This window comes from Daldinia decipiens (assembly GCF_022478715.1).
Source record: "Daldinia decipiens strain CBS 113046 unplaced genomic scaffold F4813scaffold_3, whole genome shotgun sequence".
Classification (NCBI taxonomy): domain Eukaryota; kingdom Fungi; phylum Ascomycota; class Sordariomycetes; order Xylariales; family Hypoxylaceae; genus Daldinia; species Daldinia decipiens.
The window spans coordinates 1,140,713-1,161,154 of record NW_026054546.1 but is presented as its reverse complement, the minus strand read 5'-3'; the positions used below and the strand labels follow the sequence as shown (position 1 = coordinate 1,161,154).

Below are 20,442 nucleotides of genomic sequence, written 5' to 3'. Positions count from 1 at the left end.
AGTATCATGGAGACCAGGCATGTCTTATTCCTCTCTAGATGCACGCCGTTCTCCTCGTAATTGTCAACGCCACAGAGATGAAGAAGTCCTCGTGCCAACCCTTGATTCCGCCGATCATTGCTGGATCGCCCACCAAAACCACCAGCCGTAGCCGGTTGATATATAGGTGAATATGGCGCGATCACAGACGACGACCACGGCGACCACCCTTTCTGCGGGTGCTGTCGGAGGGAGTGGGGGTCACGTCCTCGATACGGCCGATCTTCATGCCGGAACGGGCAAGAGCACGGAGAGCAGACTGGGCACCGGGACCGGGGGTCTTGGTACCGTTACCACCGGTAGCACGGATCTTGATGTGGAGGGCGTTGATGCCGAGCTCCTTGCAGCGGGCGGCGACGTCCTGAGCTGCCAACATGGCAGCGTAGGGGGAGGACTCGTCACGGTCGGCCTTGACCTTCATACCACCGGTAACTCGGGTGATGGTTTCGCGGCCACTGGAATCACCCAGAACGTTAGCCTATGAACCACACACACGAACTTTTTCAAGCGGAGATATATATAGAAGTTATATATATCTAAGTATAGCGAGAGTAGGGCGTAGAATTCGGTCCTCCTCCTTCGCTTATATATCATAACCTCGAGACAGTAGGGATTGATTCGGAAAATTTGCTTAGACGAACCTGAGATCGGTGACATGGACGAAAGTGTCGTTGAAAGAGGCGAAGATACGAGCAACGCCAAAGACGAGCTCACCTGTGATCGCGGGGCACGTTAGCAAGCCTGACGATGTCTTACACTTTCAAGCGGATCTTGACTCACCTTCACGGACCTGAGGTCCGAGGGAGATGTTCTCCTGAACAGGACGGGTGGTCTTCTTGGGAGGCATTGTAAATGATCTTTTGGTGTTGGCGGGGAGTTGGACTTCGGGGTTGACGGTTGTTGAAATGAAGCTTGACCGCAGGTTTTTTTTTCCCTCGAGAGAAATCGATCGTTCACAATAATTCAGTGTGTTGATTTGTGGGGTGGGAGAGAAGCGCAGAAAGGCGGCGGTGGGAGACGGCAGAAATAATTAAAAGTGGATTAACCCTAACACCTTTCCACTTCTCGCTTGGGGCTTGGGGCGGTGTACCAAGTAACACCGCACCAGCTTTGACCAACCCCCGCCTAAACCCTTTTGGGTCACACCAACTAGAGAGTCCCGCACTAAAACTTTACCAAATTTTCTCGTGCCTTTTTTTGAAAATTTCTAACCTTTCCACATCCCAAACCCGAGTCGACAACCCACGACCAAACGGCCATCGCCCAATTCGACAACAATGGCTGCTACTACGTATGATATACCTTCCTAATTCCTTGTTCTTGAACGAGCGAGTCGATATCCGGTCCTATGGATTTTGCAGATTGTCGTGGTCTTCTCGGCTGGGTTGCCTTGCTCTTCTGAACACCTGAAAATGGTGCGAAGACGCATCGCAAGCCAGCTCGATGTTTCCCAGGCTTCTCCCTCTGTTTTTCAGGCTTGATGTATAGCTTGGATACAGAGAGATGTTGCTCTGGGGTGTTGGAGATGAAGGCCTGGCCCTTCTCTCTTAAATTCATCTGCCGCTTTCACTATCAGTAGACAATTAAGAAATTATTGTCAATCTAGCTGGTATAGAGCGAGCATTTATCTTGAACTTATGTTCAAGGCGTTGTCGGATGAGAGGGAATGCTATGAATACAGTCGCACTTCTCGAAAGAGGTTACGGGCTCTAGCATCTCACCGATCAAAAAATTTCCCACCGAGTTAGCTACCTCTGAGAATGTCGCGTGCAGTCGGCAATTCTCCAACCGGCGCTCTATTCATGCATTCATGTATGATTGTGGACTACGTACTAATCTGATTTGACAACAGTTCCGTCCCTACCAAGGACCAGATCCTCGTCCCCGAGACTCTCCTCAAGAAGCGCAAGAGCCAGGAGAAGGCCCGCGCCGAGAAGTCCGCCGAGCTTGAGCAGCGCAAGAAGGTTAGTCATTTCTATTAAAAGAAAAAAAGAAAATAACGACGTGATGCATAAAACCACTTGCAACTAGACAAAGTCGATGCTGTTGCAAAATACCATCTTTCGGGTCTGATCGACAAATATATACATATTTTGTCATATGCTTCTATGTACATGGATTACAAGCTGACATTGATGTATAGCTCAACAAGGAGAAGCGCTCCGTCATCTTCAAGCGTGCTGAGAAGTACGTTAAGGAGTATCGCGATGCCGAGCGTGAGAAGGTCCGCCTCCAACGCCTCGCCAAGCAGGAGGGCAGCTTCCACGTCCCTGCCGAGGGGAAGTTGATCTTCGTCATCCGAATCAAGGGGTATGTTCATTCTAACATTCCCAATACAATCAAACATTTTCTAATGAACGAGTAGTATCAACAAGATTGCACCCAAGCCCCGCAAGATTCTCCAGCTTCTCCGTCTCCTCCAGATCAACAACGGTATCTTCGTCCGTATCACCAAGGCTACCGCCGAGATGATCAAGATCGTCGAGCCGTGGGTTGCTTACGGTTACCCCAACCTAAAGAGCGTCAAGGAGCTCATCTACAAGCGCGGATATGGCAAGATCAACAAACAGCGCATTCCCCTCACCGACAACTCTATCATCGAGGAGAACCTCGGCCAATACGGCATTGTCTGCATTGAGGATCTCGTCCACGAGATCTACACTGTCGGCCCCAACTTCAAGCAAGCCTCCAACTTCTTATGGCCCTTCAAGCTCAGCAACCCCAACGGTGGTTTCCGAACGCGCAAGTTCAAGCACTTCATCGAGGGTGGTGACCTTGGTAACCGAGAAGACAAGATCAACGGTCTCATCCGACAGATGAACTAAGTTTGGGGTTAAGGGTTAAATGGGTCTGGTATTAGGGGGTTTGCTTCTGTGCATGGTTCACGGCGTTCATAAAAGCTTCGGATGCTATCAATGAATTGAGACTTTATGATCATGGCAACCCCATACTTTCGTCTGTCCCTTACTGTCTAGTCATGAATAGTAGGATGAATAGTAGTATACTTCTCCTGAAACCTTGCCAGGATATTGCTGCTAGTCTTCAAACACCTTTTAACCCTTGGTTCATAATAATAAGTAGCCGACATCTAAGTCGTCATGATAAGGCTTATGATGGTAGGTACATAGGGTGCATTGTATTAGAGAAGTGCTTGTTGAACCTAGCGTAGGTTCTTGCTTATATGGGCTCATTTGTACGACTTACAGTAATAAAAAACCCTTGGACTGCTGAGAAGAAGTTGGGATTGTGATTTATATGATTAATGTATTCTATGTTCGTATCTGCGGGACTACCCTCGTTGTATGCCGTGATAAGAGAATATACAACTGTCTCCCAATGAAAAGTATGACACCACCGCCAATTTCCGCGGATCTCATCCCCCCCATCTTTCCTCTTTCATGCAAATATTCTAATATAAACTATTAATGGTAGATAAATATACACAAGAACCCTCGGCCAAACAGGGAAACATCCGAGTACCCAATGCGGAAATGTTATATCTTGATGTCGAAGCTAGTGCCGCAGCCGCAACTGCTTGTAGCAAGTGGGTTATCCACGATCTTAAACTGGCTCCCAATCAGCTCCATCGTGTAGTCCACCTTGCTCCCCTTCAGCAGCTCCAAGCTCGGCGAGTCTAGGATGACCTTGGGCATTGCGGCGCTCGTTAAGTCCTTTGCTTCGGCGCCGACAGACGGAGACGGCTCGGACGGGGTTGATGAGGAGGGCGGCGGCGGCGAATCGGAATCCGAAGAAGGAGGGTCGTCTTTCACAAAGGCGAAGATGGTATCGTCCTCGCCGATGCTGGGCGCGGAAGGCGCGGCGCTGGTGGTGGTTGAGGGGGTGATTTCGGCGGTGGCGTTCTGCCCTTCTTGGGTGGCGGGGGCGGGAGGGGTAGATGAAGTTTCGGGAGGCGGGTGCGCGGATGTCGTCGAGTCCGGGGTGGAGGGCAGGGAGGGCGGGAGAGAGGTTAGGGACATTAGGTATTGGAACCCGTGGCACCCGCCGGATTCGACGGAGATGCGCAGCGCTAGGTTGGGGTTTTTGTCTTTGACCATGATTTGCGAAAGTTTCTGGAGTGAGGGAAAGGGGAGGGTTTATTAGCTAGACTTGCGGCAGAGGAGATGAGAAGGCGCGCGGGAGAAGGCGTATGTGCAAGACTTACGCTGGCGGCGCGCGGTGTAATCTCCAAGACCATATCGTTACCGTCCTCGTCCTTCTGCGGATTATACACGACTTGGGTCTTGCGCCAGGGCGCCGTTGCGCTAAAATATCGTCGAGCTGTATTATACGGGACATGCGATATAACGCTCCTTTCGTTCCGGACCCGAGGACTCCGCGCCCGACCACGGATTTGGTCCCGTGCGAGGTGGAAAGCCCGGGTCCGCGGCGGCAGCAACACATCGAGAATAGAAGTGCTGCTGCTGCTGCTACCTATAGGCGACGACGATGCGCATAGCAAGCGCACGAATAGTCTCGCAGCCGAAGACGAGGATCCGTGGGTGCAGCGTACGGCGAGCGGAGGCGGCATTTTCGGGGTTGGAGGTTAAAGCGTTGCCGGAGAAGATGTAGGCGTTTCTAAGCAAGAGATTTCTTTTCCTTTTTTTGAAGTGGGATGATGTCAAGGGCCCCCCCCGTCAGTTTAAGCTCGGCGAAAAGCGGCACAGAAGCCAATTGGGTTGACGGGTGCGGTTTTTTGCGACATTAGTAATGAGATGGCCAATTATATAATCGTGATTGTAAATGCAGGAGCTTTGATTATGGTAGGTTAGGTACCTTAGGTACCTTAGGTAGTTCGTGGAATTGGAAGTGACATGGACGGAAGGTTCACCTTAGGCAGGTGGGAATTCGGTTAAGAGAGTATATGCATTGGGAGGGACATTATACAAGTAACACGGTCAATCTACGTTTCTCATCCCTTCAATATTTAGAAGTGTGTTCTAACTTCACCACGACTAAAGGTGTTGAAGAGTTATACTCATGAGTAGCAACGATTAAAACAGTATGAATGAATAACTTTTCCTCCAACTCATCCCTAACCACAATCCGTCTTATTGGAGATGAATTATCGAGCCCCATTTTCATGTGAAGCGATATGATGTCCAGTTGCAGAGAAAGAGGAAAACCCTCGACTGAGGCAGAGGATACCCCAGGTAAAGAGGAGAAGCACCCCCCCCCCCCCCCCCGTCCCTAGCATCGAGAAACATCATCAAGGAATATATTAACACTTACTCCAGTCTCCTAAAATAAGAAAAGACCCCTTTCTCTCGCATCTGGACCCCTAGATGATCATATTTCTATCCGGCATCCCGTCGTGGCTATTATCAAACTCTACTCCGACGTCAAGGACCTAGACATAGATATCATCCCATCCCATCCCATCCCACGCCGAGCAAACAAAGAGATATTGAGGCATCTCGGCGTTTGCTTGCTGTCGGTGTTTGCATGCTGGCGAGGAATATGCTCGTCAGAGATATTTATTTCTTATCGAGCACGTCTGGTTTAAATGCTAGGAATGTATGTAATATGTCTGCGTTATTGACCCTCTAGCGTGCATCGCTCCCGCCGGAAACAGGTCGTTCCGCGGGAGTGCTCGTTCCCTTAGGTACCATGCAGCAGGCACGGATACCTCGACGGGGCGCGGCATACGCGCCGGCCATGATTGAATTGGGGACGTCTAGCCGTCGTTTTCGCATATCCTTCTTTTTACCCGCGATCCAGTACGACGACGTCCTTATTTTACCGGCTATATGGACGACGGATCCCCAGCGCCCAACGCCCCCCACACGAGCAGGGCCCGCCTCTCGACATATATTGTCTGCCGGGCGAAAAGGAAGGACCCTGCACGTTGGAATATCTTTTATTAAATCTCCTGCCAGAGACAGGGTTCCGAGCGGAGGTATTTGGAATCAAAGATGGAGACTAAGGGGTTACAAAAGAGCACTTGCGCCCAGCTAGCTTTAACCGTCGTGTGAGACACACGGACTGGATATAAGCGCTTCAATAGTTTCTTCCTCACGACTAGAACATACTCTTTACTTCTAATCACCACTAACACCGTCAAAATGTACGCGCAACTCCTTCCTCTTGCCGCCCTGGCCGCCACCGTCTCTGGTCACGGTCTGATAACGACGCCCACCCCCCGCGGCCCAGGAGACGCATCCTCCGCTGCATGCGGGTCCTCCGTTGTCGCCAACATCAAGGGCGACCTAACCTCGCACGTCGAGGGGCTACCCGAGCTCGCAGCCAAGGACACGGGATATCACGGCGAGCTCTGCAACCTCTGGCTATGCCGCGGCCTGCAATACGCCGACAACGCCGCCAACGTGCAAGCCTACAAGCCCGGCCAAAAGGTCTCCATCGAGGTCGAGCTGACGATCCCGCACGTCGGCGCTGCCAACGTGTCCGTCGTCGACACCAAGACTAACACCATCATCGGCGAGCCTCTGCTCAGCTGGCCTTCCGGTTATGCCGACGAGCGCCAGTTCTACGCTCACCAGACCCCTGCCAACCAGACCAAGTTCGACGTTACCATCCCCGAGGACCTCGGCTCCAAGTGCGCCGATGCCGGTTCTTGTGTAAGTTAACCTTGAGACTCGGGGTGTTGTATCGTGTTATGTTACGTTGTAGCTAATAGAGCGTGTGTGTGTGTAGGTTCTCCAATGGTGGTGGTACGGAACGGGAGCGAGGCAGACCTACGAGAGCTGCATCGACTTCACCGCGTAAGGGCCGCCGTATCGACCATACTGGTGGGGCACGGATGTGTATTTGGGGTAGAAACGATACATGTTGGAATAGATGTGAATAGATATCTCTTAAAAAGAAATATTGAATAACTACTAGAATCAACCATAACTATCTCAGATGAACCAATGTCATACGAGCATCAGTGGCAATATTACTAGAAGCTTATACAAACATCATCCATACTATGAAGACTGGAGAAGGTTATCTTTTCAATATTTTATTCTGTTTATGAACTACTCGAGGAAATATTTTGGTACTGCAAATAACAGGACGAAAGCAAATTATATAAAAGCGCGGATACTCCTGAACACATCACGGATCGTCCCAAGATATAACCCCAACCCTCCCTATTTTCCCTCGTTACTTGTATACGACGTTACGTGAAATAGCGTCCCCGATATTAAGTCGAGTGAGCCGGCCCCGGTCATCCTCAATACCTACAGATTTCCACATTCCGTCCCACACAACACCCCATCCCCATCCCCTATCCCGACAGTTAATTCACAAGTTAGTATGGTGGGTTAGGTCCACCGATTGAGGAAGGAGGGGGATGGGGATAGTCCTGCTCGGGTCGTCCACTCGCTACGGAGCCTGATCGTCCGTCGCCGAAGTGCTTCTTACGCAGGGCAGCAAGACGCTTCTTCTTAGTCATGGTGTTAATATACGTGCCGATGGTGAAGGCGACAACGTTAAAGAAGGGAACCCAGGCGGCTTCAGGTAGGAAGGCCTGTGCAAAAGCAAGGCACAGCGGCGAGCTAATCCAAGATACCTTCATGACCTTCATAAAGCTGACGCGTACCGTTGCTCGGACCTGGTGATAGGTTCGGGCACCGGCGATGAGAGCCATAGCGACGAGGTAGACAGTGTTTTGGATTGGAGCAACCTAGTTGATGCACGTCAGTTATGCAGTTAGTTTAGGTGGCGGTCTGGGGAACGCACTATAAGGTTGCTGATAAGAATCTGGAGAATCTTGGCACGAAGACTCGTGCGACCCTTGAAGGCCTTTTGAAGACACCAGATCAGGAAATGGCCTAGGGGCGCGCTGACCAGAGCGCCGTATGCCGCCATCTTTGGGACACGGGCTGTGAAATAGTTTCCATGCTTGTTGCGGTCTCTAGCTAGCCACGACGCGAGAAGCTCTTGTAGACCGGCGAGGGTTCCAGCCGTGAGCATCTTAGTCCGCATCGGATTTTTCTCCAGCTGATTGATGTAGGCCTAGTAGAAAGCCGAGGTCAGCTCGGTTGCGACTCGGCGGATCTTAAAAGTTAATGGCAAAAAATCACGACGTACCATTAAGTAGCCCCTCGTGCCGGCGTTTCGTTTACCTCCAGTGATCGCGGTACCGATCGCCTCTGCGATGGGATGCTTGCCGGTCGTACCTGGGAGAGGGCCGTCACGAGGAATGTGCGCGAGAGCGCCGGGCACGGTCTCGGTCGCATGACGGATCGTTTCTCTCTCGATCTTAAGCGACATGATCGCCTGAGTTTAATCGATAACAGATGGTCTAGTCCAGAAAGTCTAAGCAAGAATCGTGTTAGCGATGAAAGTGCGGTCGGGAAAGAAAGGTGTTCGAGTGTGGACGGCGGGTACTTGGGACTTTGTTGGTGTCAATTGATTTGTTTACCTTGAGCTGACGGGGGGGGCCTCGGTAGGATTATTTCGGATTTCGGACGTGAATTTACAGGCTTTCGCGTATCTATCAATCAAAGCATAAGAATATTCTCGCAGGTGGAAGAAATGATAGCTAGCATTCTACGTGAGGGCAGAAGTCACCGGGAGGGAATTGCGGGTCTTTGGAAACTCATCCGTATCGGTCGAGTTTGAAAGATGAACAATAGGATGCAGATTTGGTGGCAGATTGTGGAAGATGTGGAGGAGGTTGGTGAGGGTGAGGTTGGACAAGGTTGGACAACAGGTCGGGCAAGTCTGGGGCCGCCAGCACCTGCTGAACCTTGCTGGGACCTGGCTGGGTACCTTCCTCTCCTTGCGCTTTCATTCGCCATAGTCCCCTCTCATTGGCTCGTAAAGTCGCGACCAGGAGATGACCACGCCTAGGTGGGTCTCTTGCTTTTTTAGTAACCTCGAACCAAGGGGGATCAAGGGGGGGACTGTTACTGCACGACAGCTGCGATCCATAAAATCCACAAAACACTCGGGCTCGATCTATCTCGACCTTGAACGTGCCCCGCTCCTCATTGGTTCGATTAGCCGGTAGGTTCGTTCCTCCGCGGTCTGGCTACTGCTTCAGTACGAGTGCACATGTATTTTCCTTTTTCAGTACGCAGCGAGAACCGCAAGAACCACAAGAACCACTAAGACCCAAAATCGCTTTACATGCACACCTTGGAGAATATCCTCTAATTGGTAGCTAATCGTATATGGAGAGTTATCAGGTATGACTACAGTGTCTATCACGCCACTAATGCATCTCGTGTATATACCTAGGTACGTAGGGGTGCGAGAATGAAAATGACGGTACATGTATGATATGACAAGTGATACGGTAAAATAGGGTTTAACCATGCAGTACAACCCACGAGCTCGGAAGCCAAAAGGAAACTCAGGGGAGGACGATGTCGTTGGGAATAGCTTCAAGCGTGTACCTGAGCTACTCGACACCAATAAGTACATGTATCTTAGATGTAGCTACCTCTATCCAATGCTATGGGAAATGGTCTAACCTAGCAAGTTTAGCCTATAGGTAGGTACTATAGTAGTATAATTCGTAGTTGCTATTCTACCTAATCTAAGGCAGCACCTGCCTAAACTTTACCCACCTAGTTTCGTCGCCTATGTATATGCACGGAAGTACCTACCTGTAGGTATATGTTAGGCACCCAGGAAGGCCCGTACGCACCCAGTCGAACTAGCAATCGGAATAAACATTCGTAATTATTTCATCACTAGTTCTCCAGAGAGTCCAAGCAACCTTGCGTCCTTGCGTCCTTGCGCCCTTGCCCCTCCATCTATCCACAAATTCACATATCCGTTCGTGGGTCTCGAGTCTTAACATTTATTCTATTTCAAGTAGTTTTGACTTATAAAGTGCGGCATATCAAGTACAGAATTTCTTGAAAACCACCTTCGTTTTTACTGTTTCTCTACAAAGCATAGTAGCGTGTTTCTCCCCCATCAATACCACTTTCGTTAGTATTGATAGTAGTGGGGGGAATATTAGTCGTTTTGACCGCTCTATTACTAGAATACATTCGTCACTAAACGCATTCAACCCAGGTATTATTTTCGCTGTATACCAGCATCTACCTTTCTGTTTCATCTCGACACAACACTGCATTAGCAACTTCTATCGGTATACCTTCACGCATTATTACTCAAGCCATGAAGAGAGGACGTCGACAGGGTCCAGGGGCACAGGAGGCCCAGAGAGCCCTGTCGCCTGTACCACGACTATACCACCTAGCACAAGCTATGCAACAACCTCCACAAACACGTTTTAACGCCTCATGTTCTCACCTAACTATGACGCGTGCGTTCGATCCCCGTTTAACTTGTTCTCTGTGCGGTAAACCAGGCCAGTAGGGATGGCTCTGGAGATGCACCGACGATCAAGAATTTGTCATCGAAGACGCCATAGAGAAGCAACAACGAGTGAGTTCTCCCTTCGTTTTAATATTTTCTACAACACACGTAATAGCTGACTAGCTTTTTTTTAGGTGTGTTTCGATAGCCTTGGGTTGGAATTCGTTAAGCAGTTAAAGAAGGTTCGGCCTAGGAGTCCTCGAAGTAGATCAGAGAAGTTTAGTATCTTCAAGGAGGTCACGAGTGAGCAGTTAGAGGGTTACACTCCTAGCCAGATCCACACCATCGTCTCGCAAAGGGATCACGTATGTGTTCTTTTACCGGTATACAAGGACAATATACATGCTAATATATAATTTAGGTCCGTAATGTTGCGCAGGCAGCATCACCCACAATCGACCCGCCGCCAGGATTCCAGTTCAGTGAAAGTACCGAACCCTGGGTTCCTAGTTGGAATGAGGAATGTCGTTTCGTATGCTGTCAAAGCTGTCGTCCTTCATCTGAACTGAGATCCTATCTGAGTCTGGATGGTATTGCGAACGGCGATATACCACCTACTGCAGCCGTTGGCTTCGGCTTCAATTCCTGTTCATTTAGGCCAATTATCCACCCAGACAGGCTGAAAAATATTGGCCTTAGGGCTGTACCTTGGGTATGATAACTTCACTTTTATTCTCCCCTATCCATTACTAACCTCACTATCCAGCCATTAGCTCATGGTAGCCCGACATCCTCGGTGGGTTCATGGCGTAGTTCATGGAACGTTTCATGGGAAAATCTGTCCCTTGCTGACGATCAAGCGAACGATACCGAGCACGTTGAACATGTCGAGGATGTAGAACACGTTGAACGTGTTGAGTCTGTCCAATCCCAGTCCCCAGAAATCGGCCTAACCACCAAACGTACAACCTTAGTCAAATTTACAACACCCGGTGTCAACGGTGTCAACGGTGTCAACGGCGTCAACGGCATCAACGGTGTCAACGGTACTATCCCGTCAGTCCGATCTGTTACTCGCGATTCATTTGAGGAGAATGTTAAGTCTGCGGTATCTGTTGGACACTCGATATCGCTCCTTCCTCCCATACAAGAAGAAAAGGCGTGTCTCCGCAAGCGCCCCTCCCAAATAATGGGAGAGGAGGTGAAGGAATCTTCAGGAGTTGACCATGGCGTGACAGTCTCGAAGAAGGGTGTTGGCTTAGAATTGTCTGATATCATCACTCAACTATAGTCGGAAGTATGTCATCGTTGGAACGATGCTCGGTTGGTCTCCAGTCTCATACGCTGGTTTCGCCGGAAGAACGTTTGCCTAATACTACAGGATATGGACGGTGTTCTTGACTAGCCATTAGGCTTTGCGTGCAAATTGCTTAGTTTTAATAGTTCGGCAGCAGATTTAGTTGCTAGCGCTAATTAGTAGTTTTTAATTGATATGATTTTCATAAATATCATTGTCTCTTTATTCTTGTTCTAGCCTATGAAACTCCCTGTCTTAGGTTTACAATGTTATGACCTCAATACATATGCGACTAGCCGGAGAATTGTAGATAATCGCACGTGATAGCCTGAGGCTTACATAGGTACTTGCCTAAGTAGGCAAGATCCGAGGGTTGTTAGGTACCTAAGTGTTTGAGACGCTAGAATGTTTCACAAGCTTTACCAAATCAAAACGATGGATCGGTGGCTGGGGTATGCCCTTGCATCCAATCGATATTTAATTGGCCCTTACTAGTGGGGATCTTCGTAAAGCCTATTTGAATCTTAAAAGGGAATAGTAGATCCTCATCTAGACTCAATTCGGTACATCGTAATATCCCGGAAAGCTCTAAAGGTTACAAGGCTACGAAAGCTGTCATAAGTCGTTCGATACCGACGGATCATGAACAGCTTCAAGGCCAGTTGGTGTAAACACTCTTTACGCATGGTATCGTCTTCTACAAGCTCGCAACAAGTTCCAACAAAATGGCTACAACGAGTTACAGAAGACCAATCGGAACCACCAAGACTTTATGCTTGGCGGCTTACAAACTTACTTGATGGTGCAAATCCTGATAGTGCAAATTACGCCCGTAAATCCCCCAAGGTGGGAGAAATACCGAACCTAGACGATGAGCGCCGCCGCATATACATCCTAGGCATCGGAAACATCGGTCGTCTATATGCAAGCTTTCTTGCTAAGAATGATCCCCGGCCGCCGATTACCTTAGTCGTCCATCGGAGGGAACTTTTAGACCAGTGGAAAGCCCATCCGGGTATCGAGCTGGTGCGCGACGGTAAGACAGAGTGGAACCCCTCGTTCCGCATCGAATGGTGGACCGACACTTACCCAGCGCACGGCTTGGTAAGGGAACCAGGCTCAGGCTACGGTATCAGCAATCTAATCATAGCCACTAAAGCCCCGGATGCTATCCCACAGGTCGACTGCGTGAGACGGTATCTCGGCGGCAGCTCGACCGTCGCGTTCGCGCAAAACGGCATGTGTAAGCTCTGGCCGCCGCTGGGAAAAGCATACGTCGCGGCGCGGTTTGGCAAAGGTAAAGGTCCGCGCTGGCTTGCGTGTGTGACGACCCATGGCGTGACGTCGCTGGGGCCCTTCCGCAGCGTTCATGCCTCGCCTGCGGACGTGCGCGTGGGGTCTGTGATGGTACGCGAAGACGGCTGGGATGGTAGTGATAATGATGGAGATAAAGATGACTACCTGGCTGAGCAGATCGTCGGTGCGCCGGGGTTAAATGCGCGGAGAGTCGCGACGCGGGAGTTGTGGGTGGCGCAGCTGGAGAAGCTGGTGGTTAATGCGGTTATAAATCCGCTGACGGCGGTGCTAATGTGTAAGAATGGGGAGGTTTTTGAGGAGCGCGGGGATGGGTTGGGGGGTGTGGTTGAGATGTTGGTGGAGGAGGCGAGTCGCACGCTGAGAGCGCTAGTAGGACATCGAAGTAGTGAGAATATATTACTTGCGCAAGATAAAGATAGAAAGGGTGGTGTAGCGATAGGGGCAGCTACGGAAGAGAGTCTCGAAAGAACACGGGAAGGTCTTGTAGAGAGATTCTCTTCCGCACGGTTACGGACAATGCTCTATAGTGTTGGTGAGAAAGTGGCGGCGAACACGAGCTCGATGCTACAGGACGTGCGAGCCGGTAAGAAGACCGAGATAGAGGACTTCAACGGCTGGCTTGTGGAGACGGCGCGGTATCTTGGAGACGAGGGCGGGCTACCTGTTAACCAGAAGTTGATTTCGTTGGTTGAAGACGGAGCGGTGCGGACGAGAGGTGAGTTGGTTAAAGAGCTTCAAATTAGTCGGAGCTAGGTTGAATTGTACATGTGTACCTGTGTATATGAGGTTGTATATCATAACAACAGACAAACTTTCAACATCTATCGTCACGAGGTAGGACCAAATAGCATGGAGGAAACTTTGTTGTTCCGTAAGGAACTCTGACCTAGGTAACTACAGAAACCTACGACTATACATACTGAACATTTCCTTTGTTCTAGATATCTCATCCAGAGCCCTAGCACCTATAGCCTATTTATACCTATTATTAAATGCTTTACTTTTACCCATGCTGAACTTACAAGAACATACCACTGCGCTCCTATGCCTTATACTCGAACTTTTCATGCATGTTCTTAATCGATCGTTTAATCTCCTCTAGGGGGTCTTTAGAAGTACTGATTCCCGTTCTGCCCTTGTTCATAGGTTGGTCCCTCATATCCATAAACAGTTCCAGGCAGCTTATACGCTTTTTCCAGTCTTCATATTCTTTATGAGATATTAGTCACTATTTACTCCATAGCATTGTGATATTTGGTACGGAAGGACCTCATAGGGAAAACGTATGCTGTGAGGTTCATTTATATCTTGTTATGGAACTGTACACTCTAAAGTACGAGGCGATCCTTTTCTGTCGTGTCCCAGCTGGACCTGAGTAAGGATGCCGGTGTATTGTCTTGTAATTGGTGATTATAGTAGTAAGAAAGGTTGGCATTTCCAGTTCCACTTTGACGGCGTTGTAAAGAATTATGACCGAGGGCGTCCGTAGCAGATCGGTAAAATATCGACGCAGGGCACTCCTATCGAGACTTTCCGTGGAAAGAGATGGTTTTGAGATGTGAAATTTAGGAAGATGCGTAAGGTGGAAGGCAATAGCGAGAACATATACACCGCAATCTTATGAGTTAGGCTGCCGAGGATATGCCTGTTAAGAGCATGGTATATTCTCCGAGTTGAACAGTTTGCAAAGTAATGATATAACCGACGGTGTAGTATTCCTTGGATAACCCCGGTAAATAATCGAACCGTTTTAGGCATAATTTAGGTAAAGGCTTGTTGGTATTCCGAAGATAATGTAGCCAGCCGTCGGTGCTTTAGAGCTTCATGGTAGGTAGGGAGAAGAACCATGGCTTTTTTATATTCTCGAGGACTACGGGGCTACCTCTTGCTAGGTGATCTACGCCATCGGGGTAAATTATACTTGCGAGCAGTTACGAACAGTTGTGAATCACTTGCTAGGTATCAAGGGTAGGAACAAGGGTAGGAACAAGGTCACAGGGTTAGATATATAAACAACACATAGTTAAGATTGAAGAGTTGTGATAGTTTTAGGGTTAAGGCACTTTTCTGTCTACCTTGCGGTTATTAGACTATACATAAAGCTGATAGATTCCGATTACAGTCGATTCAGTAGGGGCATTGGTTAGCCCGTTGCTCAATAGTGCGTCTCTAGCAAGAGTCCCAACTTGTCCAAGTGGTGTTTTGAAAGTTTCTAGTGTCAAGAAGACTATTTTTGAGGCTATCAAATGAGCCTCTTTGTATATAAGGTTGATGGCCAGCAGCTATTACCTCGGAGCTTCACCCGTAAAGACACATCGACGTCTAGTGGTATAAAAGCAACGAAGAGCTTTAATTCTAGTTTGATTGTGTTATAGTATGGAGTTTCCATATTATTTTACCCAGGCACATGCCGTTAATGTTTATTGAGAGCGTTTACCTCGACCATTTAATCTAACCTAGGAACTTAATGGATTTGTGTTCAGTAGAGGTGTGTCTTTTCTATACTTAGTGTTTAGTATTAATAAATTGTCTTGGCTTGAGGTGCTGCCTCGTTGACTTATAAGGCCATTGTAAGGATGGTCGTGAAATGGTACTTGTGTTGAAAATAAGTAAAAAGGACCAACACACCGGTTCAACTATACATACATAGCGACACGGATGAAACATATAATGTGTTATAACAAGATTTATCCCGGGGTAATGTACTGTACAATTTGATTTTGAGGCTAAACGGTTCGAGGAAGTCATAATATTGAAGTACTGAAGTTAGAGTTTTCGAGGGTCGGAAATATGCTGTGAAGTGCTATAAAATAATTAGATACTCGACTAGTATAATGTGATAGTTAGCAGTTCAAACCATAACAGCTTAACCTAACAAGTTTTATATCATACCTATCTCTTTTGAAAGAGAAAGACAGGTACTTATATATCGCGTTTTGGGGAGCTTCTATGCTGGTTTAATGCTATTGGTTGTAGTAATATAAGTCTCTCTTACAGAGTATTCCCACGGTGCCCTTTAAGAGACTTACTCCGGGGCTTTTAGGGTATCAATGTTAAAGGTTTCGCTTGCATATTTGTAGTATTGTTTTGGATGATGTAGTGCCGTAGCTATTCGTACCACGACGTATTTCCCCATTCTCTACCTGATCTATAGACAAGAGGCACTTAAGACTTCCTTTATACTTATAGTACATTCCTAGGGCATAAAATATCGAGATCCTCGTATCTACTTAAATATGAGTATGATATAGAAGAGTGTTGGGCATACATACCAATTAATAGGTCTACGGCTTTGTTGGACATACAACGTTTCTATAAATCCCCGGGAGGAAGCGGTAAATTTATGGTTCCATACTATTACTTGCTTCATTAGATTCGTTGTACGACTCTCTTCAAGTTGATAGATCGGCGGCTACCAGGGGAACAGCATGGAATGTTAATAAAGATACCAAGCAGCTTGTGTATAAGACTGTATATCATGATATTATGAAGATATCTAAAACTTAAAACTTGCTATGTAGCAACTAAGGGTTTCTATCACTAGGTAAGTTTGAATTATGGCAAATGAAGCACTTAAACAGTGACTCTACTTGGAATTCAGGTACTAGCAGTTTACATCACGAGATAAAATCAGAAAGTATGGAAAAAACTCGTTTTTTCCGTGGAGGGCATTTAACTAAGCTATGGGAGCCCATGACTATACACATTGAAAATAGTGCGTTTAGAGGCATTACATTAACCAACATTGGTAGCGTAAATGTAGGAAATGTTGATTTAAGTATAAGAAATAAGCAAATGAATTAGGATTAAATTGTTCTGTAAAGCCTTATACCTTTTTTACAATGTGAGCCTAGAAACTCGTGATAGTGCAATAGTTGTGGTTTAATTTGCGTTATTATATGTCGCAAAATAATAGGGGCTTTTGGCTTGAGTCACAAGACTGAGTCTTAAACTTGATCATTGAAGCAGGGTTAAGTAGGCCTCAAGTTCCTATACTTTAGGTACTGAGAGACAAGCTTCTTGCTACACGTATTAAATTACTTTGGGTTTAAACTCTTAAGATACATAGACTGAACAATCGGTTCGTACCTAGGGCAGGTATAACTTATCATTCACTAATAGTGTAACAACAATGCGGAAGGAACAAAAATACTAGGTTAGGTAACAGTTTATAAGGTTTAACTAGCTAAAGACCAGACCTTAACCTACGCTAGAGAGGAACTAACTACATATTCTAACAGGCGCAACTTCTATTCGAATGCTTTCTTCTCAATACAACTTCGCACTGATCTCAATTGTAAGGCTTACCACCACGACTCTAGGCCAATTCTTGATACGTCAGTCCAGGATCTATAACAAAGATCGGCACCACTGTTATCACCCAGAAAACCCGAGGAAGCCAATAAGGGGTGTGAAAATATACTATGTAATCATGGCATCATGGCATGACGCTGCCTTCTCACACACAACAATAAGCCCCCAAACGAAGAGACCCACAGCTTTTGTCGAATTTGGCAGGTTATCCCCGAGATAATTATGCGATGGAAGTACTCCGGTGGAACTGATGCGCGGCAGAAGTCGTGGCCTGGCAAGGAAGCCTCGGCTTGATCCCATTCGTCTTCTACTCATGCACCCAGACTTTTGTCTCGTCAAACAAACCTGTTTGGCTGTGTCTGACAATGGGGGCCGGCCGCTGTTCACCGCATGGTATCGCATAAACTCGGAAATGAGAATTTGTCAGGTCGCAGCTGCAGAGGACCACATTCTTCTACGACTGATAGTTTCTGAGTCGCCGAGAACCCTCTCGTTGCCTGCAAGCCGTCAGGGAAGCGAGGTTTCGTGAGTAATTCGTGGAGCCGGAAGAGCTAACCTGGCCGCGGGTTATCGAACCTAAACAGCCTGCCTTTTGGTGAGGCGTGGAGGTTTCATTAATACGAGATCGATATAGGCCGTCGACGACAGGGTCGAAAACTTAATATACGTATTATATCCCCCCATTCCCTGGCGCAGTTCTTCACTACATAGAGAAGTACAAGTACGAATAGGTACTAATAAGGCGCCTAGGCTAGGCAGCAGACAACAGATACTACGCCTCGTCTTACAACACCCTTTTCGCTCGTTAGGCCTCAAGAGTCGGAAGGGCCTGTCGCCCTTTTCGCCCGACGAGCACTAATGTACAAGCTTGTCTAAGGGGCTGACCATGCTACAGCCTTGTACTATTCTCTTCTATACTAAAGTCTGAGATCATCGTTGCGTAAACTCTTAGTTTGACCGCTTTTAGACGCGTACAAGTTATACAGCGATCACGTCCCGAGGGCCTTCGGAGCGTATGTCAGCTTGCAATGGTTTCTTTAATGCTAAAGAAACTTGCATCCTCTTACGTCCTTACACTGACTCTACGTAGCCCCGATGGTGCCTAAATTTTTTTTATAACATTCTAGATATCTTAGGGAATTGGGACATCTACGCCTACGACATCCATCTCGATGCGCTGGTTAAACATACGCCCAACCACGCTTGCAGGAATCGAGCCTCGTGTAATTGAAGTTTATAGAAGCCTCCTAGTCTCTATAGCAGGCTCTATGCTGCATTTGCGTTGTGGATATGAAGTCGGAGATTTTGATTAAGCTAAGTCTACACGGACCTCATCGCGATAACCACAGACAATCAGATCTGAGCATTGCAACACGATATTAGTGTCTTGCATATGACGATGTTAATGGAAATCTCCGATTGGTTGTGCAGATCGGAGCGGATACTGTCGTTCAACGTCTTATCTGGTCTTATGAACACAATTAAACAATGTCTAGACAGGCCTCTTAATCTAAGAGGAGGTTGAACGGTTTATCTTGAAGTATTTCCATGGCCAGCCGGGCTCTCGCCAGGAGCCGCGAACGGATCACCATCCAATCAAGCAGAAAAGACTTCCTTACGAGGAGATCTGATTTTCAGCCTCAACTCGCCAAAGCACTTACAGCAACTTTAGATAAGGAATCGGGCGATATTCAGACGCTCTATGCAAACACATATAGCAATTATCTCATTCCTGTAGCCTGGCCTCCTTTCAAGTTAGGACTTCAGCTACCTATTAAACAGCATTGCTACCTATTATACATGCATGGCGTGACGCTTAAAGCAAGCCTAAAACGGCCGAAAGGCTCGGTCTTTAGACTCGTGCCGATCATGGAGACATTGCTCAGCCTTTTTAATCTCGAAAGCCGTGGATGGGACCATGACAGCTAGATGCTAAGGCTACTAGGTAACAGACCTCCGTGCGCCGCGATTTGAATGACAGATCCGGATCGATCGGAATCTGCTGTGCGCTACCAAATGGGATTCTGTCATATTGGCCCTAAGAGATCCGAGCTTTCAACTCTAATCTAACTTGTAAATAGAGACGACGCCTGAAGCGATAAGCCCCATACGGTTCCCTAATACTATCTATCCCCTAGCATATCCAAGCATATCCAAGCACGTCCAAGCATTATCCTCCAAGGTAGGTGTGATAGTCGATTGACACGGCGGGAATGCGTCGCATACTGCAGCCTGCATTGCCGAGACCTGACTGGCTGGTAATCGCTGGCTGGATGGAAATGGTAGGCTAGACCTAGCTATCATCCATGTTCACATTGCAGCATGGCTTTCGTGCAGCCAAATTCCCCTAAGCGTGTAAATGATAGCTTTTATAAGCTGCAGCAACAGGGGCGCTCGTCGAGGACCCCTCACTATAAGGCCGGCGGCAGTTGAAACGAGATCCCACACCGCTGGAATATATTACTAGGTAACGTATATCACTTGTGCAGAGCTTGTGCAGAACCACGTCAGCATTGTCAGCCGGGGCGGCACGGTACGCGACGGGTAAATCAACCATCCATCGTGGTCGCCATGCTTAAGTTGCTGCAAAGCCTGCAAAGGTCTTGGAGATCCTGCAACGACAATGGCAGCAGTAGCAGGGATCTACCAACGCTGTTGCGCCTACGCGTCTTGGAGAGATAAACGCCGACCGAACCGTCAACATATTACACCAACTATGGCTTCACAGAGCTTCCTAAAAGTCATACCATTTCGTTTTTTACTATATCATATCATGCATGATACGATCCGACCCGACTCAAACTATAAACCATTAAAACATGGAATAACGTCTCTTTTCCCGAGATGGATTCCTGGGCATGGATATTTATCCCAAATGAGGGCTAATGCTACGGGAATCTTGATGGCGTACCCTTGTAGATAGCTTCTAGGATACCACGTGGGTATCAGAACAAGCGATGAAGCACGGTACGACATATCACTGGGCATAGCAGACGAATAATATGCCTTCGTCCCCGCCAACAGGGAAATGAGCGGCGCCATATGCAAAAGAGACATAATCTCACCGCAAGACGAGACAGCTGTTACTTGAGTCAACAACTGTAGACTTGTCAGCACCTGACTAGCCGTCTGCCGGGATTCTAGATCAGGAGGTCCCGGCCGAATCTAGCTGATGAGCATTACCCCAAGTTAAGGCTAAGGCACAACAACCTCCTAACGGCGGAAGGATATATTACCGCGTTGGTAGTATT

At 47.8% G+C, this 20,442-nt stretch overlaps 8 protein-coding genes across 8 annotated transcripts; 4 read left to right on the top strand and 4 right to left on the bottom strand.

The window, feature by feature from the left end:
- Positions 1-181: 181 nt before the first annotated feature.
- On the bottom strand, positions 182-886 carry F4813DRAFT_378775 (40S ribosomal protein S14-like protein; the record flags this gene model as incomplete). Its single annotated transcript, XM_049245373.1, has 3 exons — positions 182-494; positions 681-753; positions 820-886. 3 exons carry the CDS (start codon positions 884-886, stop codon positions 182-184), a joined length of 453 nt encoding a protein of 150 aa, XP_049103853.1.
- A 430-nt stretch (positions 887-1,316) lies between these two features.
- F4813DRAFT_385557 (60S ribosomal protein L7) lies at positions 1,317-2,864 on the top strand (the record flags this gene model as incomplete). The annotated part of the gene is made up of 4 exons (XM_049246272.1): positions 1,317-1,330; positions 1,892-2,003; positions 2,183-2,349; positions 2,405-2,864. 4 exons carry the CDS (start codon positions 1,317-1,319, stop codon positions 2,862-2,864), a joined length of 753 nt encoding a protein of 250 aa, XP_049103852.1.
- Positions 2,865-3,265: 401 nt separating this feature from the next.
- Positions 3,266-4,688, bottom strand: F4813DRAFT_346078 (uncharacterized protein). Its single transcript, XM_049241822.1, has 2 exons — positions 4,202-4,688; positions 3,266-4,109 (listed from the first exon to the last, which is right to left on the bottom strand). The coding sequence occupies exons 1-2, from the start codon at positions 4,565-4,567 to the stop codon at positions 3,534-3,536; spliced, it is 942 nt and encodes a 313-aa protein (XP_049103851.1). The 5' UTR covers positions 4,568-4,688; the 3' UTR covers positions 3,266-3,533.
- Positions 4,689-5,653: 965 nt separating this feature from the next.
- Positions 5,654-6,959, top strand: F4813DRAFT_175693 (uncharacterized protein). Its single transcript, XM_049239250.1, has 2 exons — positions 5,654-6,614; positions 6,691-6,959. The coding sequence occupies exons 1-2, from the start codon at positions 6,102-6,104 to the stop codon at positions 6,760-6,762; spliced, it is 585 nt and encodes a 194-aa protein (XP_049103850.1). The 5' UTR covers positions 5,654-6,101; the 3' UTR covers positions 6,763-6,959.
- A 25-nt stretch (positions 6,960-6,984) lies between these two features.
- F4813DRAFT_346073 (uncharacterized protein) lies at positions 6,985-8,692 on the bottom strand. Its single transcript, XM_049241821.1, has 4 exons — positions 8,408-8,692; positions 8,074-8,301; positions 7,723-7,998; positions 6,985-7,666 (listed from the first exon to the last, which is right to left on the bottom strand). The coding sequence occupies exons 2-4, from the start codon at positions 8,254-8,256 to the stop codon at positions 7,292-7,294; spliced, it is 834 nt and encodes a 277-aa protein (XP_049103849.1). The 5' UTR covers positions 8,257-8,301; positions 8,408-8,692; the 3' UTR covers positions 6,985-7,291.
- Positions 8,693-10,122: 1,430 nt separating this feature from the next.
- F4813DRAFT_385553 (uncharacterized protein) lies at positions 10,123-11,554 on the top strand (the record flags this gene model as incomplete). The annotated part of the gene is made up of 5 exons (XM_049246271.1): positions 10,123-10,182; positions 10,324-10,392; positions 10,458-10,628; positions 10,685-10,975; positions 11,030-11,554. The coding sequence occupies 5 exons, from the start codon at positions 10,123-10,125 to the stop codon at positions 11,552-11,554; spliced, it is 1,116 nt and encodes a 371-aa protein (XP_049103848.1).
- Positions 11,555-12,130: 576 nt separating this feature from the next.
- F4813DRAFT_175625 (6-phosphogluconate dehydrogenase C-terminal domain-like protein) lies at positions 12,131-13,884 on the top strand. Its single transcript, XM_049239249.1, has one exon. It carries the CDS (start codon positions 12,203-12,205, stop codon positions 13,628-13,630), a length of 1,428 nt encoding a protein of 475 aa, XP_049103847.1. The 5' UTR covers positions 12,131-12,202; the 3' UTR covers positions 13,631-13,884.
- Positions 13,885-19,972: 6,088 nt separating this feature from the next.
- Positions 19,973-20,442, bottom strand: F4813DRAFT_346067 (uncharacterized protein). Its single transcript, XM_049241820.1, has one exon. It carries the CDS (start codon positions 20,246-20,248, stop codon positions 19,994-19,996), a length of 255 nt encoding a protein of 84 aa, XP_049103846.1. The 5' UTR covers positions 20,249-20,442; the 3' UTR covers positions 19,973-19,993.